This window comes from Balaenoptera musculus, chromosome 20, assembly GCF_009873245.2.
Source record: "Balaenoptera musculus isolate JJ_BM4_2016_0621 chromosome 20, mBalMus1.pri.v3, whole genome shotgun sequence".
Classification (NCBI taxonomy): domain Eukaryota; kingdom Metazoa; phylum Chordata; class Mammalia; order Artiodactyla; family Balaenopteridae; genus Balaenoptera; species Balaenoptera musculus.
Window position 1 is genome coordinate 37,860,899 of NC_045804.1, and position 26,948 is coordinate 37,887,846.

Consider the following 26,948-nt stretch of genomic DNA (forward strand, 5'->3'; position numbering starts at 1 on the left):
GTTGTATGCCCATTTTAAAATCAAGTTATTTGGGTTTTTCTGTTGTTGAATTGTAGAAGTTCTTTATATATTCTGCATATTAACCCCCTATTAGATATATCATTTGCACTTACTATATACTTTTAAGTTATTTTCTTAGTGGTTGTTCTAGGGATTACATTACTGTCTATTTGAGATCAATACTAACTTCTGGTAAAATATAGGAATTTGTTTTTGATATAGCTCAATTTTTCTTCCCCTTTGTCTAATTATCATATCACATTTATATATGCTATAGACCCCTGAAATATAGCAATATAATTATTGTTTTACGTAATTTTATTTCTTTTACAAAGTTAAAAGAGAACACACACACACAGTCTTTTATATTTACTCATATATTTACCTTTTCAAGTGCCTCTCCATATCTTTGTGTAGATTCAAATTACCATCTGGAATCATCTGAATGATTGCATTTAATTCTTATAAAGCAAATTTTCTATCAATGAATTCTTCCGCTTTTTTGGTGGTGGTGGGGGATATCTTTATTTCATCTTTGTTTTGCTGGATATAGGATTTTTGGTTGACAGTTGTTTGTTTAAATTCTTGTATCACTTTGAATATATCAGCCCACTGCCTTCTGGCTTCCATTGCTGTTATTTGTCATTTATTATTTGTTTTGTTGTTCCTCTATAGATGATGAGTTGTTTTTCTCTAGCTTTTTTCAAGACTTTCTTTGTCTTTTAACAGGTTGGCTATGAAGTGTCTAGGTATAGATCTTTCTGTATTTATCCTCCTTGGGATCTATTGAGCTTCTTGGATCTGCAGGTTGTTTTCCATCATATTTGGAAGGTTTCAGCCATGATTTCTTCAAATATTTTTCCTGTCCCTTTGTCTGCTCTCCTTCTGGCATTCCCATTACACATCAATTGTTATACCTGATGTTGCTGTATGGATCTCTGAGGCTCTGTTCATTTTTCATTCTTTCTTCTTTCTGTTCTTCATGTTGGATACATTCTATTGCTCTATCTTCAAGTTCACAAATTCTTTCTTCTGCCTTCCTGAGTCTACTATTTAGTCCCTCTAGTTAATTTTTCATTTGTTAGTGTACTTTACAACTCCAGAATTTTTTTTTTCATTGTAAAATATACATAACATAAACTTTACCATTTTAACAGTTTTTAAGTGCACAGTTCAGTAGCATTAAGTACATTCACTTTGTTGTGCAACCATCACCACTGTCCATCTCCAGAACTTTTTCATCATCCCAAACTGAAACCCTACACCCATTAAACAATAACTCCCCATTTCCTCCTCCCTACAGCCCCTAGTAACCCCTATTCTACTTTCTGTCTCTGTGAATTTGATAATTCTCCATACCTCATATAAGTGGAATCGCACAATATTTCCCATTTTGTATCTGGCATAATGTGTCACTTGCATAATGTCTTCAAGGGTGAAAGCTCTCTTCTAGGTTGCATTCATCTTGTTGTATCCCCACCTGGCTACAAAAGTACTTGTTAGTATGGGCAAAAATGCTCTGTTAGCTTTTTCCTAATTCAGGGCCTGGATGTCTTTGTTTCCGTCTCTCCTCACCCCAATCCTTCCTGGTCACCCCAGAAGGCCAGTCATAGAATCAGGATGTCTGGGATTAGGCCCACCATCCGACCTGCTTTGAGCTGCCATCCCTCTCATCTCCTTACAGTTCCTAATGGGCTGAGCCCACTGGGTGGGTCCAAGTCCCCTCAGAGCTGAGGCTCCGTAATCATTCCACCCCTCCACCAACCACAGGGAATCCCATGTTTTGGAAGATTTTGCTTACTGAAATACTGCATTTATGAAGATGTCCTGTTTCCATTATTTATTATTATTAACTGCCCATTGGAGCTTTTGGCCAGCATGAGGAAGCCAGTACCACTTCCTGGGTAGGCAAATCTCTTAGTTATCAGCAAAACAACAGCATGGTGAGCCTTTGTCACCTGACTGAGGCACATGTAGGATTTGTGGAGTATTAAAAATAGTGGACAGTCGCCCATTACTATTGCTGTGCTTCCTGGGGTGGCCTGGGCTTACTCTCCTGGGTGACCCCTGCAGCTCAGGGACATACACACGTGGAGCTGAGCTTGGAGCCAGATTTCTTGGCACCCAAGGTTGTGCTCTTTTCATTTAATTAGGCTGATTTCTAAACCTTCTTACCCAATCTTCCCATACCCCCAAACCATCAAAGGTGACCCACTCTCTTCAGGAACATACCTTGTTTCCTGGCCCAGCACTTAAAGCTCATCATGCTCTACTGCCTACTTGCTTTTTCACATTTCATTGTCCCTCCTCCCCCAGATGACTGCTGTGCTCCTAGCCAACATTCCTAGTGTCTCTTGAATAACTGCAGGTGCGAGCGCTTGACTGGGGGCACCTGCCTTACTCTCCCAGCTGGAAACCTCTCTGCCCGTAGGCTTCAGCCCTGCACTGTCTGCACACTCATGGGGTCCTTAGCACTCTCTGCCTCACCATGTGGATCAGGGCAGGCCTGGGTTTTACCTTCTTGTGCCCAAGCTGAGGAGCCAGCATTTGAATGAAGGTTCACCTCCAGCTCAGCACCTCTCCAGGCCTCTCACCACAGCCTGCTGCGGAATCTCGCACACGGAAGGAGCATGCGAAGGGTCCTCCCTATGATGGTCATGAGGTACTGGCATTTGTCACTGTGTTCTTGTTTTTCAGTTGGGGAAAGATGTGTGGGCCCAGCTTAGATCCCATTTCCCAAAAGATTGAACCCTCGCTGTTCAACCTTTTCCTTATTACCCCAAAGTAATACTAATGAAAGCTTTAAACTTTCTTTTATTAAAAAGACTGATGAAGGAAATGGCATTCCCCAACAACAGATGAAAGCACTGTACATATCAGGCAAGTTCCCAGAGGCAGCAGTGGAATCTTCCCATTCATCTTGCTGACCTTCCTGAGAACCACCAACAGGTGCTGGCTGAGAGTAGGGATGGCGCCAAGTTTACACTTGGGGTCTGGTTCTCGGCTGCCTGCTTAGCGGGGAGAGAAGGCCCAAGGCCTCTGCGCCACCCAGCATCCCCCGTCCATGGAGAGCAGCAGCTGGAGGCAAAAAGCAGCACCTTCCCCCAGATCCTGAATCTCCCTTCCTGCTCCCCTTTCTAGAATATCTAGCATAGGGTGATTCAAACTGATATTTTGTAAATTGCCAAAAGCCACCCTTTGCTTTGCTGTACATCCTAAAGAGATGGACACAGCACCAAGTTTAATAGTCAGCAAAGGCCGGTGCTTCCCCTCCCTCCTCTCTTGTGGCCCGTGCCTTTCTCTGCAGATGTTATTCCTGCTTCAACCACATGGATTCATAGAAACTGAGGCAGAGGGTTGAAGGCACACAAGCCTGAGTTTCCTGCCCCTAGTACCTTTTTGTGCCCAAAGTTAGCGTTCAAAAGCCATGAAGTACCTAAATTATTCAGAGAATCTAAAACCTCTCCATAAAGGGGGCCCGAAGTGGTCTCTGAAAATGGTTTGCTATTCACTTGACCCAGAAAATGCCACAAATCACGCAAACCCAGAGGTTCAAACCTTCGTGTTCACTTCAAGACCCATGAAACTGCCCAGCCTATCAAGGGTACGTGGACCCGAAAACTGCCCAGGCGGGGAATGGTGTCGTTTGCAGGAGCACCACGCGCCACTCTGTCCTTACACTGGCTCTGCTTTTGGCACAGGTAGGGCTCGCCCTTACAAAGCTCCCCTACTCAGAGTGGAACCAGAGTGAGGTGCTGGGCGTGGGCTAAAGTGACACACAGTGACTCATCTACAAACGTGGAGGTTTATTTCAACAAAACATGAAAAGAATACATTTGACTGAAGCTCCTTGCTCATCAGGCTGTGCATCCCTCGAATGCTCAGTGAGACACGTGAAGGCTGCTTTGTGACTGAAGTTGAGCGGACAACGTGGTGATCCTAGCTCAGGCGGGTCTCAGCTGATACATCGCTCACCCTCCTCCTGCCTCGGTAACCTCGTGTGTGTAATGGGCTGTGTCTCTTCCTGACTTCGCCATGGGAAAGAGCCCTGGCCAGGTAAGACCTAAAGTGAGGCGCCCTGGGGATGGGGGGGTGGTGAGCATCGCCGAGTTCTAGAGACTAAATGTATTCATTTAATGTGTCATAATTTTGTTGGGGGCTGGGGGGAGGTAAACAAGTGTCACCTGCCCTCTGCCCCGAAGAAATGCCAGGGCAAGCACAGGACTCCACACCACCTGTAGGTGTGTGGAATTTTATTTATTGTAGAAAAGTGTAGAGGAATTATCTGGTCAAAGGTGAATCCACACTTACTTACTGGGTAAGCGAACACCAGCAACAGTGGACGTGCTTCCTGGACTGAAAATTGTTCCCCACCTTCTCCCGCCCTTCTTGGCTTGGATGGCGCCGGGCCGAGGCTCCAGGCTCCCGGGGGCAGGTGGCAACCCATCCAGCCGCACGGTGCCCATCTGCACAAACAGTTCCCGAGGAGAGGAGTGGAGCTCTTCCTTGTGCGTGAACTGTAGGGTTCAGGCTCAAAACCGTAGCTCGTCCGGAAGTATTCGTGCTGCTGCTTCTCAGACGTCGTAGTGACGTCCCCCTTGGTCATCAGTGACGAGTGCAGTTAGCTGCACTGTAGGAACCGGATGCCGCCCCGGCCCTGATCACCTGCCACTCTTGCTTTAGGAACACCGACGGGGGGATCAGTCAGCTCTCTCCTTGAATAAACTGGTTGTTGAAAATAAACTCTCCATCACCCATGAGGAGGCCAGGGAGGGACCCGTGGGCCTGGAAGACAGCAGCACCATGATGGGGTTGTGGATAATCTTAAGGTCACATGGATTCTGTGTTCCCTGGAAGCCTCCCCAAAGCGGGGAAAGCCAGTTCCCAGCGCCGAGAGCACTGATGTCACCAGGGCTCCTTTCCGTGGCTGTGGGGAGACCGGCTGTGCCTGTGTACATTCAAGGAAGAGACGAGACCCAAAGTGAGTAAGAGTGTCACCTGCGGGAAGAGTGGCCCCAGAAACAGAGACGATGGCCCTGTAGGCACCATTAACCTCCTGTAACGATCAAAGCTCCAGGCTTAATAGTAACAACCTTCCGCGTCCTAAAGAAAGACTGGCTGCCCCGCTCTCGCTGTCGCATGGCGACTACTTTCCATCAGTGACGGGAAGGGCAGCTCGCCTGGCTCCTCCTCTGCCCACTCGGGCTACGGCACTGCCAGTGGGACCCCCGGGCATCTCAGCTAGCCGAGCAGCGGCACTCGGGGCAGTGGCAGGTCAACCATCTCTGCGCTTGTTCTGAGAAGGGAGCCCCCGGGTGAGGCCCCTAAATCGACAACAGTGACTTGGACTCTTTGCTTTCTCTGCTTCTTGGATCGTGGTTTTGCCCTCATCTTTGAGTTCCATGGAGCTTGCAGAGTTCATGCTCTAATTTTTATTCATAAGCAGTACCTTGGTGTGACGAAACTGGGTGCCTGGTGCGGACCGGGCTGAGTGTGGGGTGAGAAACAACGGACCCGAGGCTTCCCCCGCTCCCCACGCCTGCTGCTGGGCCTGTGGCCTCAGCCCCGGCCCTCCTCTGCTGCCGGAGGCTGCAGGCTCACGGGGCCAGGGGCGAGCGCGGGCTGTTGACTGCCGGCCAACGGCTCCCACTTGCCGGGGCCGGACCAAGGGGCGGGCAGGACGGGAGGGTGGCCCTGCTGGCGTGTAGTAAGACCTCTGGGTACGTGCTTGTACCCGTCATTGCCTTCTTGGGTCCTGGGCAGGGAGAGAGGACTGCCGTCACAGCCAGGGTAATAATAAATACTGAACGGGGTAGGTGTGACCGGTGGGCTGGAGTGGGGGCTTGTGACCCTACGTCCCAGTATGTCATGCGTAACCTGAAAACATCGAGGGGAAGCAAAATGCCACTTTGATTCCAGTGCTGGTCTCCTGTGCCTTCTAATTACAGTGGCTTCAGGTGTGAAAGGCAGCTCTAGCCCTTTTCTCCGGAGGCAGGGCAGGGGTGGGCAGAAAGCTCTTCCTACGTTGACGGGGAGTCCATCGTGGAGAGGATCCGAACGACTTCTGCTCGCTGCGTGGGCGAGATGTGCTGGGTCATGTGGACGATGGAATCCATGGCAACCTCTGGATTGGCCTGTACCAAGCTGGAGGGGAAGATTCGGGACGGTGAGGACGAGAGAGAGGCAGCAGGGCCTAGATCAGGGTAGCTTCAGAACTGCCCAGGAAACCTGCTCCCAGAGTCCACTGCGGACCCTGCAGTCCCTGCCTCACCTGATTCGTTTTCCTACGTGAAAAATGTCCCCAGCAGCAAGATACCACAAGAACCCGAAACATTTTGCTATGTCAGAAAGTGAGGAAGTAACCTCAAAAAACAAAAACCAAAACCCCGATGGGGTCATGTCACAAAGATAGTGGACCCAGCTTGAAGGTGCTCCCACTGGCTAAATCTGGGACATTTGGGGCATCAAAATAATGAATTACAAATCATTGAAAAAAGGCATTCACTAGTCTACACCAATAACGAATATATAATAAATGGAGGAGGAGAGGACTTTTGCTTACAGGAGAATTGGGGTGGTGAGATGTGATTGTGCAGGATGTGCAGGAGTTGGAACACTGTCATTTTGCAACCTCACTGTAAAGACTGGATCAGGGACTTACCTGGTGGCACAGTAGCTGAGAATCTGCCTGCCAACGCGGGGGACACGGGTTCGAGCCCTGGTCTGGGAAGATCCCACATGCTGCAGAGCAACTAAGCCCGTGTGCCACAACTACTGAGCCTGCGCTCTAGAGCCTGCGTGCCACAACTACTGAAGCCCGCGCGCCTAGAGTCCGGGCTCCACAAGAGAAGCCACCGCAATGAGAAGCCCACGCACCACCACCGAAAGTAGACCCTGCTCACCACAACTAGAGAGAGCCCGCATGCAGCAACGAAGACCCAACGCAGCCCAAAATAAAAATAAATAAATAAATTAAAAAAAAAAAAAAGACTGGATCAGGCAAGAATCAGCCCTGGATGCTAAATCTAGGTGGAAATTCTGATGAGCAGGAATTTGCATGGCCTTTAAGTGTCTCTCCTCAGGCTGCTTATTAGGTTCAAGGGGGACGGGAAAATCAGGAATTATACAGTGTAGAAGTTGAGTACCAGCTTGATCAGGCGATGGAAACTAACATTGGGACAGGCAGATGACATCATGTGCCTCCAGATATGGTGCCTCGTGAAGGCCAAATCATCATGGATGTAATATTCTGGCTACAAATGCACAGCCTGAATCTAATCATGAGGAAACATCAGACAAACTCAAAATGAGCAATGGTCTGCAAATGGTGGTTTAGATAAAATGTTCAATTTATAAAAATTAATCATTTTACTATGGTTATGTAAGAGAATATCCCTATTAGCAAAGGCATACTGAACTATTTGGGGGTAAAGGGCCATGATGGGCCATGACGTATGTAACTTACCCTTAAATGGTTCAGAAAAAGAAACATATATACACACACACACACACATATATGAGTGTGCTTACTCTTATATAAAAGAGTAAGCACACACACAAATGATACATCAAAAAGGGTAAAATGTAAATACCAGGCACATTTGGGTACAGATTTGTTCTCTGTACTGTTTTCAGTTTTGCATTTTTTTCTGTAAATGAAATGTGTCCAAATAAAAAGTTTAAAAAATGTCCCCAGCAGTCTCCACCACCCAGCCTGTGGAGAAGACGGAAGCCTCTAGAACACAACTAACTCTTGGCTGGGGGTGGGGAGGAGGTACTTTCCCAGGAAACTCTGACGCAATCAGCTTTTCCTCACAGAATCGTTCATCCAGTTTGAGTATCTGCATTTGGAGCTAATAGTTGCGCACGATGAACTAAGCCATCGTTGCTAAGTGCCCCTGGGGACCAGCAGCTGAGCGAGAATGTGCTTCAGGGCTCTTCTGATCTGTGGCTCAGCCACAGCGTCTCAAACAGAACGGGACCACAAAGACTACGCCGCGGCCTCATCACCTCACCGTTTGCCCTCGAGTCGCTCGTCCCCGAGAAGTGAGCCCCACTTCCACCCAGGAGCACCCCCACCCACCCCCACGGGTCTCACCTGCGGATCTGCTTGAGGACGTAGTCTCTGCTGATGTACTTGATGTTCTCCTCTATTACCGAGCGAGCGCCATCCTCCTCTGCCAGCTGTTTCTCCAGCCACTCCACCAGGTCCTTGTTGTTGTCCCAGACATAGGCCTGCAAACAGATGACGCCTGCTTGGACACCAGGGCCCAGGCCCGGCTGGACACCGGACTAGTCTGCATCTGGGAAGTGCACCGCAAAAGCTTGCTCGACGTAAAGAAGTCGTTCCCAGCTCTCCATTACTGTTGGCTTTGCAGGAGGAGGAAGCAGGCCTCAAGACAGGAGCCTTCCTCGTCTTCCCTGCCCGGCTTTTGAAGTGTCCACCTGGGCCCCCCAGAGGCATCCGTGCTCACACGGACGCTGGTCCCGTCCCCCTACCTGTTCCACAAAGGCTGCGGGAATTTAGTCCCCTGACCGATTGTTTAGTAAAGTGCAGACTGAGAGGGAAATGTTGTTTACTTGGTGTTTTTAAAATGAAATGTGTGCTTTTTGAGGAACTGAGTCACGATTCCTAAATTTAAGTCTCTAGTCGCAGCAGGGTGTTGGCAGGTGAGCAGCCTGGCCGTGGAGGCCTCCTGCCATGGAGCTGGAGGAGGCCAGAGGTGAGGGGAGTCCTGCCGCAGGGCCGGAAACCTAAACCCCAGTTCGTTCTCTGTGAGGGTTTTCCAAAGGGTCAGGATGTCCATCACCCTGAAAGTCTCAACAAACCACCTCTCACCTCCTCCTTTCAAGATCATTTAGCTGAGCATTTCCCAGGTAGTTGACTACATAATAATTCAGGAGTGTGTTAGAAACCTAATAGCCTTCTCCTGGCTCTCTGTCTCCGCTCATTTTCTTTACAAATCATTTAGGAATCGTTTTGTTAATGGTTTCCGGAAAACCAAGTACCGCCATTAGGGCTCATTCATATTTATGTCATTTTGTTTGGGTAATTAAACACAAAGCTCGTCATTTAAAGGTGCGCTGTCATCCTCTGTAATCACTAACCGAGTCAAAGTCAGAATGACAATGAGTTTGGCGCTGTAATTTAATAGGTGGGTGCGTTAGGGAGCTCGGGAGGTGGCTCAGGAAGCCTGAATTCCAGCAGAGGCGCCCGAGCCACGGCTGGGACCCCAGGGCCTGCAAAGCACGGAGGGTGCGTTCTCAGCGCCCGCCAGAGGCGGCACGCAGGAGGAGACTGGGCGCTGCGCTGTTTCCTAAGGTTCTACTTCGGGCCTTTCAAAATAATGGTTTCTTTTCAGACTCTCGCTTCCCCATCTCCACCTTGGCCGGCGAGTTCGCGGTGCTGCTTGTTTATTATATGTCCTGTAACTGACGTCCACGTTTCTAACAACCCTTAAGGAGTCCTTCACAGCTGAAGGATTAAGGATCAGCGACGTGCCTTTTCTAGTTCTTGTGTCCAGTTCTTTTTCTGGCCCCAAATTTGTCCATCTCTGTTTGTAATCACTGACAAGAAGATCAGCTCTCCTGGTCAGGGTGGTGCGGCCCAGACAGTGCGAAGCTGAGGGGGCCTTCCCACCTCTCCGTGCTGCGGGTCCTGCCCGGCACCTCTGAGGCTGAACACGCAAGCGTTTTGCACATCAATCTCTACTGACAAGGGTGGCGGTGGTGATGTTTCCCACAGTGTGGCTGTCTTAACTCTCACGCGCCAGCTCCTGCCCACCCCACACATGGACGGATGCGCCTGCACTCCTAAGCACTGCCCCTGAACTCCGACGTTTCCATCTCCATCATGGTAATTTGGACTTCTGCACATGCCCTTACTTATGAGGATTTGGGGTGAGGAAAAAAGAAAACAATGCGTGCTTCTTGGGTTTCAGAATGGAAAAAAAAAAACTAGATTTACCCAAGAATCCCAAAGCCTTTAGTTTAAGAGAATATTTAATACTCTTATTAATCATTTTTAATCCGTTTGCTTTTAATTAAGAAACAGCATGATGCTTTCCTATCAACATATGCCAGGGAGCAGATTAATTGTGGCTTAAGATAACTCTCCTTGATTGGTGTAATGTATTAGCTAACGAGATGCCTGCTTCTAACGATGCTCAGACACTGCACTGGAAAGCCAGCTGCCCTCCAGAGAAAACTCTTCTGCTGTCCCCTCCTGTAGCCAGAATACGCTAGGTATTTAAATTAAACATTGAAAAAGCTCCCAGACAGAATTAAAGCAACACATTCCAAGTTTTTGAAAATATAGGCCCCTTGTATGAAAGATTTGCTGTTCACTCAAAATACGACTGGGTGATGACCACCAAGTCAAACCCTGGTCAAGTTTTGACCACAGCACAGAGCACACGAAGGCCATGGGGTCGCAATCCTAGCCAACAGCGTTTTTAGCAAGAATCAACAAACGCAGGCGCCACGGCACCACAGGTTTTTTGTAACAGACCTGGGAGGGTTTCCTCTACTGTGTGAGCGTGCTTCCCCCATGAGGGTCAGGGAGTCTGCAGTTCCTCGTTTGCCCTCCAGGAACGGAGCTGTAGGAATCATCATTCCGGCAACCCTATGCTGTTTACATTTCCCTCCTTAAATTTATGAGAACGTGGCTGATTATTCCCACTGTGGATTTTAACCACGTGTGACTTGCTGGGTGCTAACCTCATGACAGGCCTGGGCCCCTATGTCACCTGCCTGCCCTCATCCCAGTCAGAACATTTTAATACCAATAAAATATCAATAATTAAACGTCACAACAGTGGCCTCACAGTATGTGTTCAGCTGGCACTTTATCCCGCTCTGCATCAGTGGGTCAGTATCTCTGGCACTACTCAGCTCACTAATTGTACGTAGTAATTAGTCTATCTTACAAAATCTAAATGACCTGTTCGGAAAGTTTCATTTCTAACGTATCGGATTGTTGTTAAGCCCTCCTTACTCAATGGTACAGCAGGGCCTGGGAGTGACCAGGGCACAGGCTGATGGATGTGAGCCCTGATTACCATGCCCTGGAGATAAGTCACCTTGTGAGCTGCCTGGAGACACCTCAGCAAAGTGATTTTTTCTGAGGCTTTGGAGTACAATAGCAAATAGCCATGTGGGCTGGGGTGGCCTGCTGGCCCCACTTCCTGAGAGCCACTCCAGCCTCAGCCCCAGGCCCAAGCCATGCTGCCCAGGTTCTGCCTCACCTTTTCGCTCCCTGGCCCTAGATCAGAAATTTGGTGCATGAGACTTGTCCACGGGAAGCTTGGGGACAGTGGAAGTCAAACAACCCTATCAATGGTGCTTTTTCCTCTACCTTCCTCACAGGGGCCTCCACTGACGATTCATCTCATTTGGAAATCCAGACTAAGAATGAATGGGTTGGGACTTCCCCGGTGGCGCCGTGGTTAAGAATCCGCCTACCAATGCAGGGGACACAGGTTCAAGCCCTGGTCTGGGAAGATCCCACATGCCACAGAGAAACTAAGCCCATGCGCCGCAACTACTGAGCCTGCACTCTAGAGCCTGTGAGCCACAACTACTGAGCCCTCATGCCACAACTACTGAAGCCTGCGTGCCTAGAGCCCGTGCTCCACAACAAGAGAAGCCACCGCAGTGAGAAGCCCGTGCACCGCAACGAAGAATAGCCCCTGCTCGCTGCAACTAGAGAAAGCCCGCGAGCAGCAACGAAGACCCAACACAGCCAAAAAATAAAAATTAAAAAAAGAGTGAATGGGTAGCTTCCTGGACAGTAAGGGTGCCTGTGGCATCCTAGATCATGGATAAATTAGAGCACGCCAAGTCAGAAAACACCGACTGAGAATCTACTGGGCACATGGCTCCCATCAAGACCATTTCAGCTGCACTGAAACTCTCAGTCCACCTTCTAACGTGCTGTGCTGAGGGAGGAGGAAACTGAGCGCCAGACATGGTGCCTGATACTTACGAAGTCCTATAAAACACACTAAACCTCGTGAGATAAACATCCCTATTTTTACACATGAGGAAAGGGAGGCTTAAGTATGTCTAAGCCAGTAAATTGTAAAGCTGGGATCCAAAAATTGTGAGATTCCAAATACCACATTCTTCTCAATTTCTACCACTTGGGCTTGGGGGAAAAATCAGCTTGTCTGAAAAACCACATACCTTAAACTATGGATCTAAGAATCAGGAGAAGAAACGTGCCCATGAAACAGATGTGTGCCTTGTTCTTATGACCCAATTTAAATCTAAGCTCTCGCTATTTTTTCAGGGAGCTCTGGTGATGCTTCTCTTCTGCCTGCAGTGAAACTGTGAACCATAAACCCTACTATCCCCTACAATGGGACTGTCCCTGTGGACTCAAACAGAATCCCATAACTCATGGTAACTCAGACTCCTCTAAGGGAAACAAAAGAATTCTACTGCTCAGTCATATAACATCACAGTGTGAATCTCTTTTTTCAGGATTAAGATTTAAAAAAAAAAACCAAAACTCTATGAAGAAAACACACAGCACGGCTAACAGATGCCTATCACTGTCTTTCCCTACCAGTAACCACAGTAAGGACCAGAGGGTCACTTCTTGAGGCAAGGCCAGGTTTAGACCTTGCGAGAGACAGCGTACAATATCCATCCCTGACTGAAGAATCGAGGAAAGGTGCCAGTTTTGGGGTTTCGGCCGTTCCCAAGCACCGAGCAGACTTGGTCCCTCAGAGGCAGCCACTTGGCTTTTGAACACGGCAATACTTTCTTCTCTCAAGGGCGCTGCAGATTTTATCACCAGCCCCACACTAAACCGGGTCCTGCTGAGCCCGCAGAATCCGGAAGGAGGTTTCAAAGCCACATCGTGGGGCCACCTGCCCTTCCTCTCTCTCCTCGACTGTCCTCCTGGACTGAGAGCTCAGGGGGACGCTCTCTTCTGTAGACGGGGGGCAGGGGAGACGGCCTCGGTTCTTGGGTACGTTTGGGTCCCAGAGCCTCTGGCCTCCCCTCCTGAGCCATGGGGCCAGGCTGTCTTCTGCACTTGATCTCCAGCCAGGAGTCTGTGCACACAGGTGACTGTTTTCTCCATCGACAAGATGGCGATGACCTGCTTCTCCAGACACGCTGTCCCGTGGGAGTGGGATGTTAAGGCGCAACTGAAGGGCCTGTGCGCTGGCTTCACGCTCGGAGGGGAGCCGTCCTTCCCCGCATCCTTGTGCCCACTGAGGCCGTGCACGTCCGTTAGTGACTAATGGCGGAGGAAGGCGTGCGGGCCTCTCCTGGCCGCACACGCACACTCCATTTACCTGGCCGGCCGCTCCTAACTGGAGAACAGCCTCTTATTTTACACTTGCGTGACTTTCAATGCCAACTTCCGCTGGAAGCTGCCAGTGGCCACTGACAAAATTGTCTCACTCAATTATGATGCCAAAGACTGACCTTAACCTGAACCACATGTCGCATGAGGCTGCACGTCTGAAATATTTATCCAAGGAAGCTTTTCAGTCATAAAGAAACGGGTAGACTTAACACAGAGGTGAATGTTAGAAGCACCCCGACTCACTGACTTTAAAACTGACAGCAAATCTTGGGGTTCCTTCCCGGGAACAGTCAGCAGAGACCTCAAGCAACACTTCCCAGGAGGAGGCGGGTGTGCCCTCCATCCGGCCCTCCAGCAGTTCTCTAAGCCGGCAGTCACCAACTGTTTTCGATCACATAGCTATCAGGAAATGAGACAAGTGTATTTCCAGCACATACTACCCATATTCTGCTAAAATGTATATATGATGTATATGATTTAATCCAGATACTAACTATGAATAAAGGTTGATTTCTTTCTTTTTCTTAGTAAAAATAAATAGAAATAAAAGTCCCAACTTTTTCTTCCCATCCTCCCATGGACTGTCTCGTGTAGCCCAGGATTCCAGAAGCAAATGCTGGTGCCTGGCTGTCCCGGCCTCAGACCTGTCCCAGCCTCAGCCCCGGGGCAGGAGCACGAGGGACACCATCTCGGCAGGCACTGCTCCAAGGTGTGTGCCTTCCCCGCGAGATCACCCCCAGGAGATGCCAGATCCGTAGTTCCCTACAGGGTGGACGTCTCCTTCCAGCTCGGATTTGCAATCAGAAGACCTTCAGCTGGAGTCACAGCGTCTGCCGCCTGAATCACCATCCCCTCCTGTTAGGATCCTGCTCATGCCCCCTCAGCGCCGCCCTCCACGCAGCCCCCCGAGCGGTCTCTCTACAACACGCATCACAGTATGTCCCTCTGCCGCTTCAAATTCTCACTGGCTTCCCAGGCCTCGGGACAAACTCCCAGCCCCTCCACGTGGCTCTCCTGGCCCTACGCCATCCCGGGCTCTGAGCCGTCCTGAAATTCCTGTAGTGCCTTGGGTGCATGGTACTCTTGCTGTCAGGCTTGGAACATGCAGTTCCTTCTGCCTGGAACGTTCCTCCTGTCTCTTAATCCAGCCTTTTCCTCTGGTTCATTCCTACTTTGTTTTCAGGTCTCTGCTGAGACATTACTTCTAGAAGTCTTCCCAGACTCTGCCCTCCCTTCCCACACAGCGGGTCAGGTAGCCCTTCTCTGTGCTCTACGATGCCCTGGGTTTGCCATGTTTGACGTTGGCCTCACTGTTGTATGCGACCCCTTGACAAATCTGTCTCCCTGCCCTGGTGGTGAGCTCTGCGAGGACAGGAGCATATGCCTGCCTCCTTCACGGTCTGGTGTACAGGAAGCATTCAGAAAGGTTTGCTGAATGAATGACTGAGCTGCAAAGAACACCCTACCACCTCCTCTCACAAGCCGTCAGGACATATTACTGTGGGGAGGACACAGGCCGAGGCCCACATCTCCCTTCCACTCCCGAGGCCCGGGGATTCTTAGACAACAAGCCTTGCGGTGCCAGGGGCTGGCGGGGGGCGGTGAGGAGCAGAACGTGAAGGCTCCTCCAAGGGGGCCCACCTACCTTCACTGTCCCTTCCACTTCCACAAACCAGCGCCTTAACATGGCCTGGATCTGGCCGTCGGTCAGCTCGGGGTTGGCATTGTGGATTTTCTTCTTGACCAGGTCCTCCAGCAAGAGACGCCTCAGCCTCCAGTAGAAGAAGGTGCGGGATGTCTTCCAATCCAGGATGTCCTGCACCCAGACAACAGTAAGCTTAGTCGCCCCAGCTCGGTGCCCAGAGGGGACTCCACGGGCACAAACCCTACCCTCCAGCGAGCCCCTCAGAGACTCAAGAGTGGCCGCGAGCTCCCAGCCCCTGTAGACGGCTGCCCAGTTCGGAGCGCAGCCCCACGCCCCGCCGACCGCAACACTGCACGGGGAGGGGCCTGGCCATCACTCGGCCCACACGGAGCTGAGATGTTCGGGGGTGCAGGGCTCAGACTCCCGGGTAACAGAGAGCGCGGGGCTGGTTTTGAGCAGGCGGTTCAGACAGCTTGCACGCAGGTCAAGTGTGAGCTAGTCGCTGCTGGGACCTTGACACTGGGGTAACCCACAGCCTGAGGACCCCCAGGCAGCTGTCCCCAGTGGAGTGCCTGGGACTCAGTTTCTCACCAGCAAAATGGAGCCTGCCTCCTGAGTCGTCCCCGGGAACCTAACTCATAAGCTGTTTTAGGATGGTAGTGGGTACAGAAAAAGGGAAAAGTCTCTCCAGAAGAGCTGAACACGGTTTGATCTGCACACGCTGTTTTAATGCAGCCCTGACAGCTCCCTGCGTGGGAGCCCGTGGGCGCGAGACAGACATGGGCTGGTGGTGGGTCTCTGACAAGTGAGGAGAAGCGGCGACGCCGTACTTACGTTGATAACACCCTTCTCCTGCATCCGGCCCGGCGTGTCGTGCAGGTCAGCGAACTGCACGGCTACCTGGTGGTAAATGGGAAGGAGGAATTCCTCCCGCTCCTTCAGCTTGCTGTCCAGCTCCTTCCGCTCGGCCGCGCTTAGCTCGGGGGTGCCTGCGGGGAGACAGACCGTCGGGCTGGGCGGGCCGGGGAGACAGGCCGTCGGGCTGGGCGGGCCGGGGAGACAGACTGTCGGGCTGGGCGGGCCGGGGAGACAGACCGTCGGGCTGGGCGGGCCGGGGGGACAGGCCGTCAGGCTGGGCGCCAGGACTCTCTGCTCAGAGGCAGCCACAGTCACGGGAAGCTCTGAGGCCCAGCTCTCCAGCGTCTTCACCACCTCTCTGCTGACAACTGGACTCTGCCAGATGCCAGACCTGTCCCTGCCTGGCCACGGGGCTCCCGTGTCCTCCCTTCCCTGTGGGGCTGACAACTATGAAAGCAACCCTGGGGGGGCCCACTCCCCGAGCGGGTGCCAGCCCGTGCCCCTCACCACCTCTCTGACTGACAGCGGGCCCCTCATCCCCACGAAGAGCACCATGTCGTGCCCTGCCGACCAGCACGAGAGCGGCCGGACCGCTCCGGGTGTGGGACACGCTGGGGGGGGGGGGGTGTGGGCACGCCCTGCGCCTCCGCACACAGACCAGCAGCTCTTCTTCCCCACGTCCACACCGTCACCTGCCCGCCTGGACAGGACCCGATGACTCCTCAGGTCGCAAGCTGCTTTAACTTCACAGCTTTAATCTCAGGTTTGCATACTCTTAACCTGAAATTAGTAGAATCTGATCCAATTAGAGCCAGAGGCATGTGTCTCATGCCAGCTCGGTGGATTAGCCAGCCTCCTAGTCTCCTGCCTGGGCTGCTACTGCCAGAGCCAACCCCTGACCACAGTGACAAAGACATTCTAGTTCTTGGGCTAAAAGCAGAGGAGGAGGGAAAAGAGAAAGGCAGTCCACAAACCCCATTTGGATCCCCCAGCTTATGAGCACATGGCACCCTTACGCAACAGATGAGAGTTTGGACTCCTTATAACAAGCAGCCTCCCACCCCCACTCAATAGTGTCCCAGGAGAGGCGCTGCTACGTTGTGCTTTTCTTCCTAATTACTCTCAGAATGGGACTTGCAATCAATACCGAGAATTTATCTGCCTGCCCAGTAAGGAGGAGTAAGTCTAACTGAAAGAGCAATAGGTGACAGCCCCTGGGGTTGGGGACAACCTGAAGTGCTTTGTCACCAAAGCTGACAAATAAATACATGACCACAGGTGATGGGATGCAAAAGAGAAAGGTCTATCTCAAGCATGTCTGTCTGGAACGGGCCTTGCTTTTTATGCCACTATGAATCACATGCCATAAACAGCCTTGGGCTGCTGAGTGAGCCGTATTATACCCGAACACATGTATAACTCTAGTACCTAGCTTCAGTCTCATGAGGTTTTTGGATGCCCAAGTCCACCTTTTTTTTTTCTTAAAACCCATCACTACTTTGAAACTGTGATGAAGAGTGCAGAGGGCTATCTTTCCTTGGGCTCTCACACAGAGGCAACCACTGACCCATCATGTTGGGCCCCTGACCCCTCAGCAGCCTTCTTTCCAAACCAGGTGAACAGCAGTGGGTCCCACACTGTGGGATGAGATGGAGGCCCGTTCATTCTAGGTGGACCTGCCTGGAGAGTTCCTGGGAGGAGAGCTGACCAGCTTCTTCTGAGATGAGATGGTCTCGGGTCTAACACCCTTGACAGGGAAGCAAACATTTTCCTCCTCCAACAAAAGGAACCAAGACTCTTTGGAGAAACGGTTTATTCCGGGGCTGGGGCAGGAGAAATATAAGATGAGCCTAGAGTGTATTGTCACAAAAAACGGAGAAGCACTCAAAAACTGACTGGGACATGTTAAAAGGACACAGGAACCAGTGTGAAGGTGTTCTGACCGGCTAAATCTGCGACAATTTGAGCATCGGATAGAATATTTATGGAATTAAATAAGAACCCATGAGTCACCCTGACATAAATAAATGGGGGAGAAGGGAAGGGAAAGCCCTCTCTCTCCCCAGACTAACAATTAATAGAGAAGGAATGATGGAATTAGAAAATCACCATTTTACAGCCATCACAGTCATTGATTCTGCCAAGAATTATCAACAGATACTAAAACTAGTGGGTGAGCTTTTGAGGAGGAATAGGATATTTACATAGTTTCAAAGTAGCTTCTTACAAATTACTTACTAATTATAAAGGTGAAGATGGCAACTTTACAGTGGATTAACCCAGTGAACAAAACCTTAAAACAAGTAATCAGAGCTAACCAGCACCGAGAACAGGACAAGCTGACATCACGTGCCTCCTAATACGACATCCTGAGAAGGACATGACATCACTTTTGCAGTATTCCTGCCAAAAATGCATAATCTGAATCTAACCATGGAAAATATAAGACAGATTCAAATTGAGGAATGCTATAAAAAGTGGCTTGGACTCTTCAAAAAATGTCAAGATCATGAAAGACAAAGAAAGGCTAAAGAACTATTCCAGATTAAAAGAGACAAAATACTGGACAACAAATTGCAACATGTGCTCTGAGATAAGATCTCAGATATGGACCAAAAAAAAAAAAAAGGCTATAAAGGACATTATTGGGACAACTGGTAAAATTTTAATATGAATTATGGATTAGACAGCAGTATTGTATCAATGTTATAGCTTCTGATTTTAATAAATGTATTTTGCTTATGTAAAAGAAAGTCTGTGTTCTTAGAAACACACACTGAATATTTACGGATAAAGGATCGTGATGTCTACAGATCAGCACACATGGTTCAAAGAAAACACGTATGTGTGCAGAAAGAGTGAGCGAGGGAGCTTGTGCATGTGAAAATTGTAAAGCAAGTCGAAGAAGATGGTTAACTGTAGGTGAACTGTACCATTCCTGTAACTTTCCTGTAAAATTATATCAAATGGAAAGTTAAAAAAATAAGTACAACTAAAAAAAAAAATTTATCCTGGCTCCCCAGTGCATATAATCAGTAATCAAAGCTACTATTTACAGGGCACTGGGCACTGTTCTAAGTGCTTTACATCTATTAACCCATTTAATCCTACAACAACCTTATGAGGTTGGTATTCCTATTCTCCTCATCTTACAGGTAAGGAAACTGAGGCACTGAGAATTTATGTAACTTACCAAGGTCACAAGCTAGAAAGGGGCAGAGGCAGGACCTGGATGTAGCAGCTTGGCTCCCAAAGCTTTTGAACACTGTGTTGTGTGTGTTTCTGGCTTATGTGTACAAGTGCTTCGGTACTAGTATCCCTTTAACTTCAGAAAAGGCTAAATGAGGATGGCAGACTCCTGCCTGATAAAGCTGAGGTTCCACCTCAGTCCCACCCCACGACTAGACCGAGACGGCATCTCCAATAATTCCCACTCTGTATGCAAGTCTCTAGGGTAGCGCCTCCTGTTACAGGCATACCTAGAGAATATTGCTAAAAAATGCCAAAACAAGTATAAAAACATCAAAACATAACATCAAAGATCACTGATCACAGATCACCATAAGAAATATAATAATAATGAAAAAGTTTGAAAGCACAGTAAAGCGAGTTATACCTGTACTGTATTTGTTATGGTGAAATCCAACAATGCTATCAAGCAGGACTGCACACTATAGAGAAATCGTTTGTGAAGAGTCAATCGATGCAGCAAACCTCACTGGTGTCTTATTTTAAGAAATTGCCACACCCCCCCCCCCCCCGCACCAGCCTTCAGCGACCACGGCCCTGATCAGTCAGCAGCCACCAACGTCGAGGCAGGGCCCTCCACCAGCAAAAAGATTATGATTCACGGAAGGCTCAGATAATGGTGAGCATTTTTTAGCACTAAAGTATTTTTAAATTAGAATATGTACATTGTTTTTCAGATATAATGCTCTTGCACACTTATAGTGTAAACATAACTTTTCTATGCACTGGGAAACCAAAAAAGTCATGTGACTCGCTTTATTGCGATATTCACTTTATTGTGGTGGTCTGGAAGTGAACTCGCAATATCTCTGAGGCATTGCGAGATCATCAGGTAAAATCACAGCCCTGCTGGGGGGCGGGGGATGGCAGGACCGTGAATATGGCTGAATAGGGACTTCCAGACCCTCACAACGTTCTCCCTCAGGGTCAACAACATATATACATACATGCGCCCCATATACAACACACACCATTTACTGAGCATTTCCTATGCGCCAGGCACTGCACTCCGTGATTTTAGGATCACACAGCTCATAAGTCACCACGCGCAGTTCAGACCCAGGTCTGGTCAGCTGCTAACACTGCTGCCAAGCGGAATACCTCAGAGTTGCTGAACGCTTTCCAAGTTGCTTCAGATACATCATCTCTAATCTTTATAATAACCCAACCTTACAGACAGGGTCTCTGTTTCACAAATGAGAAAACCAAGGCTCTGAAACGTAAAAGTGACTTGCCCAATGACACCCAGCTCTTAAGTAAAAAAGTCAGGATTACACTTGGGTCTGGCTGTCTCTGAAGCCTGTGTTCTTCTACATTAAATGGTACTGAAAGTGGCCAAGCAGGAGACCTGGCAGTGGCCACAGAAGGGCAATTAGCTGGAGAGTTTGGTTCACTGTGTTAGGAGAAGTTGAGAGCACAGCTCAGCCCTGCGTGCAGAGCAGGGGGACTTCTGCGCTTAGGAACAGAGGACTGGGGGAATAAGACCGTGGCTTTACCCAGCTGGAGGGACAGAGGAGGCTAATTCCTGGACTAACAAAATTCTCATCCACCCAGTCAAGCTATCCTAGAGCTCTGAAAGAATACCAAAATAAACACCTACAATACTCTGGCCCTCCTGAGTGAGACTAGGAAGATCCCAGAACATTCCCCCAAAGCCTGCCTTGTCTGATTCCTTCGGTGATGCCTCTGATTGCAGTTCAAGACCTACCTCAAAAAAGCATCAAAGCAAGGAAAAGACAGAAGTAGAGAATGTATGTATTTTTAAATGCCCAAGAGAAAGAGACAGTTTTGTGTGCTTTGTTTTAAGGGGGAAAAAAAGGTTTTCTACATTTTATTTTCTAAAAATCAAAGGCTGCTCTTAAGCTAGTTTTACACCCTCCTGTAGCACACTGAGGGCCCCTCTCCTTGTAGAGCAAAGCAGCCAGCCCCAGTAATGATTTAGGGGAGATTAACAAATATGTCAATGTCTATTTTCTGCTTAATTTAAAAGCAGCGTCTATAAAGATTTTTGACTTCTGAACCCTGCTCTCCTGAAAGAAAGAAGGTAAGAATGAGGAGGGGGATAAAGAGTGATTATCCTATCATTGATCGTTTGTCAGGAGCATTTCTTATTCACTGGACTATTGTAAAAAGCTAAGCTCTCGATCAATCCTATAAGCTCCCTGTACAATTAAATATCTTGGAATGGTTTTCTTTCTTTTCTAGCCAGATTGCAGGGCCTCAGGGTTTTTAGGAAAGCAAGCCAGTGTGTGTGCATGTGTGAGTGTGTTTAAGAATATGCTACAGAGAGGAAAGTCATTCTTTCTAGAATCCTACTTTAGGAAAAGGCTGAACTGGGAAAAGGGAAAAGAGAGGTAGGTCACTCCCATGCCTTCCTTCCCAAAATAAAGAGTCCCCACGAAATCCTAAAAATCCAACCTTACAATTAAAAATGTTTGAAGAGTTAAACGCAAGAAGAGGTATTACTAGTCTGATCAAATGAAAGCTAACATTACTGGGATGTTACCAGATACTCGTGCTGTTTAAGTACTTTTCATCTCATTTCATCCTCACGACAACCCTAAAAGATTGCTGTGATCTTATCAATGGGGAAACTGAGGCACACAAAAAAAGTGAAGTAACTTGTCCAAAGCCACAAAGCCAGGAAATGATGGACCTGTGATTTGGGCTTAGGCAGTCTGGCTTCAGAGTCCATGCTTTTTAAATGAAACAAGTTAAATTGACCTGCAAGTGTCCACAGGACAGCAGCCTGTCAGGTGTTCCAGGGGCCAGGGACATAATGAAAAGCCACATCTCTCCTCCATGGGGTCAAAGCTGAAGAGAAGCTTTTGAGGAGACGGCTGATTTCTGCGGCAGGAGGTGCTTTTACCCAGCCTTGACCCTGGGGGAGGGCGGGAGGTAGCCAGCCTTACCGTATGGATGAGCAGACCACGGAGTAGGATTTGGGGGGAGGGTGAGACCTTCAAAGCTTAGAATAGAAATCAGAGTGGTAGGCTAAAAATTCTCTGCTCAGCCAAAGGCACTAGGTGACCTTGCAGAAACCTCTTTCCTTTTCTGAGCTGTTTCTCATTAATGTAACAACCATCCTAATCTGGCAAACAGGAAAAATGTTGTATAAAAGGATGTGATATTAAAGCGTGTGTTCTTTTAATTCTTAACTTTTTTTTTTAGTTCTATCAAGAAGCCTATGTAAATTTAAACCCAATTTTAACTTTTATGTGCCCTTCCTCCTCTGAAGAAGAAGAAGGCAATTTGCTGTGATTGGTTAAATACTTACGATGCTAAAGAAAAGGACTAGATCACCCTCCCCACTAAGCTCCTGAATATCTCAGATATGAGAGAACACATACCCATTCCTCAACCTTAAGATTGAAAAATCAGCATAAAAAAGACTGGAATCTTATTAAGATTCAGAAGTACAAACATAAGTAGCTGTTTCAAAGATCTATGTAACCACATTTTCTATGTTGAAAGAAATTTCTCTAAAAGACAGTAAGATAGGGTGAAAAAAAAAAAAACCTGCAAAACTATTTCCGTATCCATAACAGGTGTGCCTTTCTTTACACAAAAGCATTCTTGAAAAACTTCGGAAGTCAGATTCTGTTTCAAATGCCTTAAGGGAGCTATTTAGAAGGAACCCTGCAGTGAATCCTTTGGTAAAGCAAATAATCCTTTTGTAATGGGAATAATTTCTCCCAGTGTATCTAGTTTTTTTTTAAAATTCCATTTTCATATATCTGCTTTTCTTCAAAGGGGGCCGTAACTATCTAAATACAACTGTATATGCATATTGATTTTAACAGCAATCCTCTCAAGGGATGTTTAACCCTGAGGTTCCTTGCGATGGCGTTAGTGCTCTACTGTTCATATTTTTAAAAATCATTATCGTAAACCCAGAGATTTCCAAATGGGGATAAAAAAATATATTAGATACATTACTCCCCCTGCAGCCTTGTCCCCTGTGCCCCCGTGCAAACATCCCACACAAAAGAGTCAGGAAACAGCACAGAATTCTCTGAATTCTAGTGGCAATTAAGCCTGGCAGTCTGTACTATTTTCTTTCTCTAAGTTGCTCTTCCTAAGTCTGGCAGGTGGAAGGACAAGGATCTGGGTCATCTGGGACCAAGTGGGGAAGAGGGTCCCTCGGAAGAGTTCTCATGACAGCCTCAGGCAGGCAGAAGCTTAGGTACAGTCTAACAAAATGCCTGCCAGGTCCCTCCAGCCTGAGGGAATTGTGACTCACTCCTTCCTGGGAAGAGGCAAGCCCAGATGCTTCTATAAATACAATCAGATTAACAGATCACACCAAAAGGACGACCCCTTCTCCTTCCCAGAAAATGTTGTCACTATTGCACTAAATTGCATCAAGCCAAAGAGCTTCTGAATCAGCATGACGAGGTGGGTTTTAAGCTGCTGCTAACTTAAGGGAGGAGCCCATCATCTCTACCTTCATGATAGAAAGTCTTACGTTGTTTCTCAGCAGCCTACCTACCAAGGAGCCAGTGCTTGGGGGCCTTGGTGCCAGGGAGGACACTCTGTACAACAGGGGAGAGGGCCAGAGGCCACTCCCCAGGCTATTAGGACTTCTTTCTTTCCCATGATCAACTTTCCAGGTAAGGACACTGCTTTCTGCCTCAAATAAGCAACCTGGGCTCTTTTCAGCTTACAGCATCTTGAAGAGGGCACAAGAGATAGAAAAGCACACACAGCGCAGAAACTTCGATCACCTCCGCCAGAAAAGCAGCTTAACCCTTGAGTCCCCGTAACTCAAGGAAGCATCCATTTCCTGTCATCCCGCTGGCTAAAGAGAAGGCTTGGGAGTGAGGCATTCCTGAGGATTTTCACAGACACACGTATCCTCCCCCGCAGCCACAATACTCCACCTACGCCCAGGGTGCCTCAGCCCGGGAGGCGTGCGGGGTGCGGGGTGCGGGCTAGGGCTGCACGGCCAAGCAGGGGCCAGCAGTGGTGCTCGCCGCTGCCCGTGTCGACCGTCACTCCCAGAACGCGCTCTGGCCACGTGGGCACGGCCAGTGCGCTGCATGGCAGGCTGCCTGGCTGTCTGGGAACAGGGCCACGACCAAGACGTGTGTCTGGAGCAGAATAAAGTTCCACCAAGCGGCTCCTTTGCCCAGGTGCTCTTTGTACTGAGGAGAGGGACGGCGGGGAGCTTACAGTGGCTTCACACTTGGGCCAGAGGGTTCTCTCTCTACCTAAATTGATTTGTCACTTCCCTCGGAACACAAGAGGAGGATGAGGATCCAGAAGAGGATCTCACGTCACAGCATCAAGAGGCCAGGCTGGGAAGGCTGTCCCACCCTAAGGCCGCTGTCCTGCTCTAAGGCCACTCTCCCTGTCCTGGAGGTAAAAGGATATCAGAGAGACACAGGGAAGCCTTGGAGGGCTGCACTCTGTTTCCAAAGAAGGAATTTAATTTCCTTAAGGCAACCAGAATGGTAGGGCATTTTCCTCTCTGCACTGACTCTCCCAAGCCCCGGTTCTGAGAACCCAGGGTCAGAACTGGTCCAGCAATGCAAGACTCTGGTATTTGGTCTGACATCACATTTCTTGCTGGGGTAATTCTTCCCTTTACCTTTATCAGGGACCAATCTATGTACTATTTTCATACTCTCTGTTATAATCACAGAACTGTAAACTAGTAATTCACCACCTCTACCCAAACTAACTATATAAAATGACAAAAGGCCATTTAAAAAAAATAAGAATCCTGAAAGAGATGACGTTAGCTGTTCAGAAGTTAAATATTACTCATTATCCTTAGAGAGTATTTTGAGCACAGTCAATCACCATGCACTGGTTTGTCTAAGTGACCTGATGGCACGCTCCCCCGTGCAGAGGCCCATTTGGGAAGAGACTGGGAACACAGGGTAACATCTACTCCTCAGGCGTCCTCCTATGTCAGATTCCTCTCCGTGGAGTTGGCTTCAGATCACAAAGGGAAAGCACTCTTGTTTAAAGAACTCGTTTAGGGACTTCCCTGGTGGTGCAGTGATTAAGAATCCACCTGCCAATGCAGGGGACACGGATTCGAGCCCTGGACCGGGAAGATCCCACAGGCCGCGGAGCAACTAAGACCGTGCGCCACAACTACTGAGCCTGAGTTCTAGAGCCGGCAAGCCACAACTGAGCCCACGTGCCACAACTACTGAAGCCCACGTGCCTAGAGCCCGTGCTCCGCAACAAGAGAAGCCACCTCAATGAGAAGCCCGCACACCACAAGGACCAGTAGCCCTCACTCACCGCAACTAGAGAAAGCCCGCGCACAGCATCAAAGACCCAAAGCAGCCAAAAATAAATAAATAAATAAATAAATTTATAAAACCAGAACTCCTGTTTACTTTTGATCAGGCTTAGTATTCAGCTGAGGTAAAAATCTGAAGAAATCCTGAGAAAAGTAGCACACAGGGAACCAGAATTCCCTTCTGGGCACTAGCGTACATTTACTTTGTACCTTGGATGACTTATTTAACTCTTCCTTCTGCCTCGATCTCTCAGTCTGGAAACTGAGGTCATTTTTACCCACTTTGTGAAAAAGCATTTTGGCAGTCTGCTTCTAGGCACTGAGAAAGGAGCCAAAAGCCAATGTGAAACCAAAAGGAGCCAGGTTCACAAATGTTTCTTCTGTTACATCCCCACTGATCTCTTCTGTCACGAACACACCTGGACGTCTATGGTCTCCCTGACTGACTGAGAATACCTGAGACAAGACTGCTTCTTCTGCTTCTTTCGTATTTCCTTCCCTATACCACTCGCTCCCAAAGGGGGCCTAAGCCACAGAAAATGCTCGATTACAAACATGGCATCTGCTTCTTCCACTGATTAGGATGGAAAGGAAACGATGCCAATCGCCATGTTTGAAAAATGCTTTGCAGATTCAAAGACAGAGCACATTCATCTGATCCTCACACGGGCTAGGTGGGAGCGTTACCCCCCCTCTCTAGATGAAGAAGCTGATGTTTGCAGAAGTTAAACAACTTACCTGCAAGCAACGTACCCAGGACCTGTACGTAGTTATTTTTACTCCAGCTCCCCTGCTCACGCCCCAAGCTGCCCTGGGCCAGCGCCTGCTTCACATTTAGCCCACTAAGGATTCTTCCTCTAGTGCCATTTTGGTCAAGGTTAAATAAATACGGTTTTCTTCAATGTGGATAGGAAATTGATAATGAGATGATTTGTAACAAATGATTAAACGGCCATCCCTTGGGAATCTCCTCCCTTTCCCCTTTCCGTGTTTCAAAAGTTAAAAGATGCTGGGTGAACGTGGGAGCGATATCACTTTCCTTCAAGAGGAAGAAGCTTCAGCCCCCCACCCCTCACCATCCAGTTATTCTGCAAACAGATGTTAGAGAGGATCCCTCTTCCTACCATCCAGTTACTCTGAAGGGATGATGACAGCCATTGGGGGGTTAAAAAGAGGCAGTGAACCCCCAGGTAATGAGCAGGAATTCAGCAGGCAGTGTAAGATAAATGGAGCTCTCTCTCTGCTGGAGTCAGCATGAACTGCGGCCCTGCGGCTTGTTTGTGGCAAATGGAGTGCGCGAAATATCAAAGGGCAGTGATCCAGAAGGAGACCGACTTTGACAAATTTTAAATTGGCCAGAAAGAAAATCAGGAAAAAAGAAAAAAAGGAAGAAAAAGAAGAAAAAAAAGAAAATTATGCAATTCGCTATGTCCTGCAACTGTGGCGTTGCTGCCTTCGTGCAGAATTAGTGGTAAAAACGGCGATGGCGGCGATCGCTGGATGCTGGGAGCAATTATGAGCCATCTAAGTGAGATGCTTATCAGTGGCTGAAGCTTTTAGAGCTCTCTCTGTGTACAGTTGTGAGTAACTTGCTCTTGAGCTGCAGTTAC

At 48.6% G+C, this 26,948-nt stretch overlaps 1 protein-coding gene across 2 annotated transcripts in view; it reads right to left on the reverse strand.

Annotated features, from left to right (window-relative positions):
* Window positions 1-3,786: 3,786 nt before the first annotated feature.
* ACACA (acetyl-CoA carboxylase alpha) overlaps window positions 3,787-26,948 on the reverse strand; it is a 268,738-nt gene continuing 245,576 nt past the window's right edge. The window contains exons 53-57 of one of the 2 annotated variants that reach the window (XM_036835517.1): window positions 15,804-15,958; window positions 14,970-15,140; window positions 8,099-8,235; window positions 6,025-6,144; window positions 3,787-4,948 (exon numbers count right to left, since the gene is read on the reverse strand). In XM_036835517.1, the coding sequence (XP_036691412.1) occupies window positions 4,906-4,948; window positions 6,025-6,144; window positions 8,099-8,235; window positions 14,970-15,140; window positions 15,804-15,958 (626 nt within the window). In that variant the 3' untranslated portion in view covers window positions 3,787-4,905. Of the gene's footprint in view, window positions 6,145-8,098; window positions 8,236-14,969; window positions 15,141-15,803; window positions 15,959-26,948 lie in introns of both variants that reach the window. The other variant, XM_036835516.1, reaches the window with a different exon arrangement.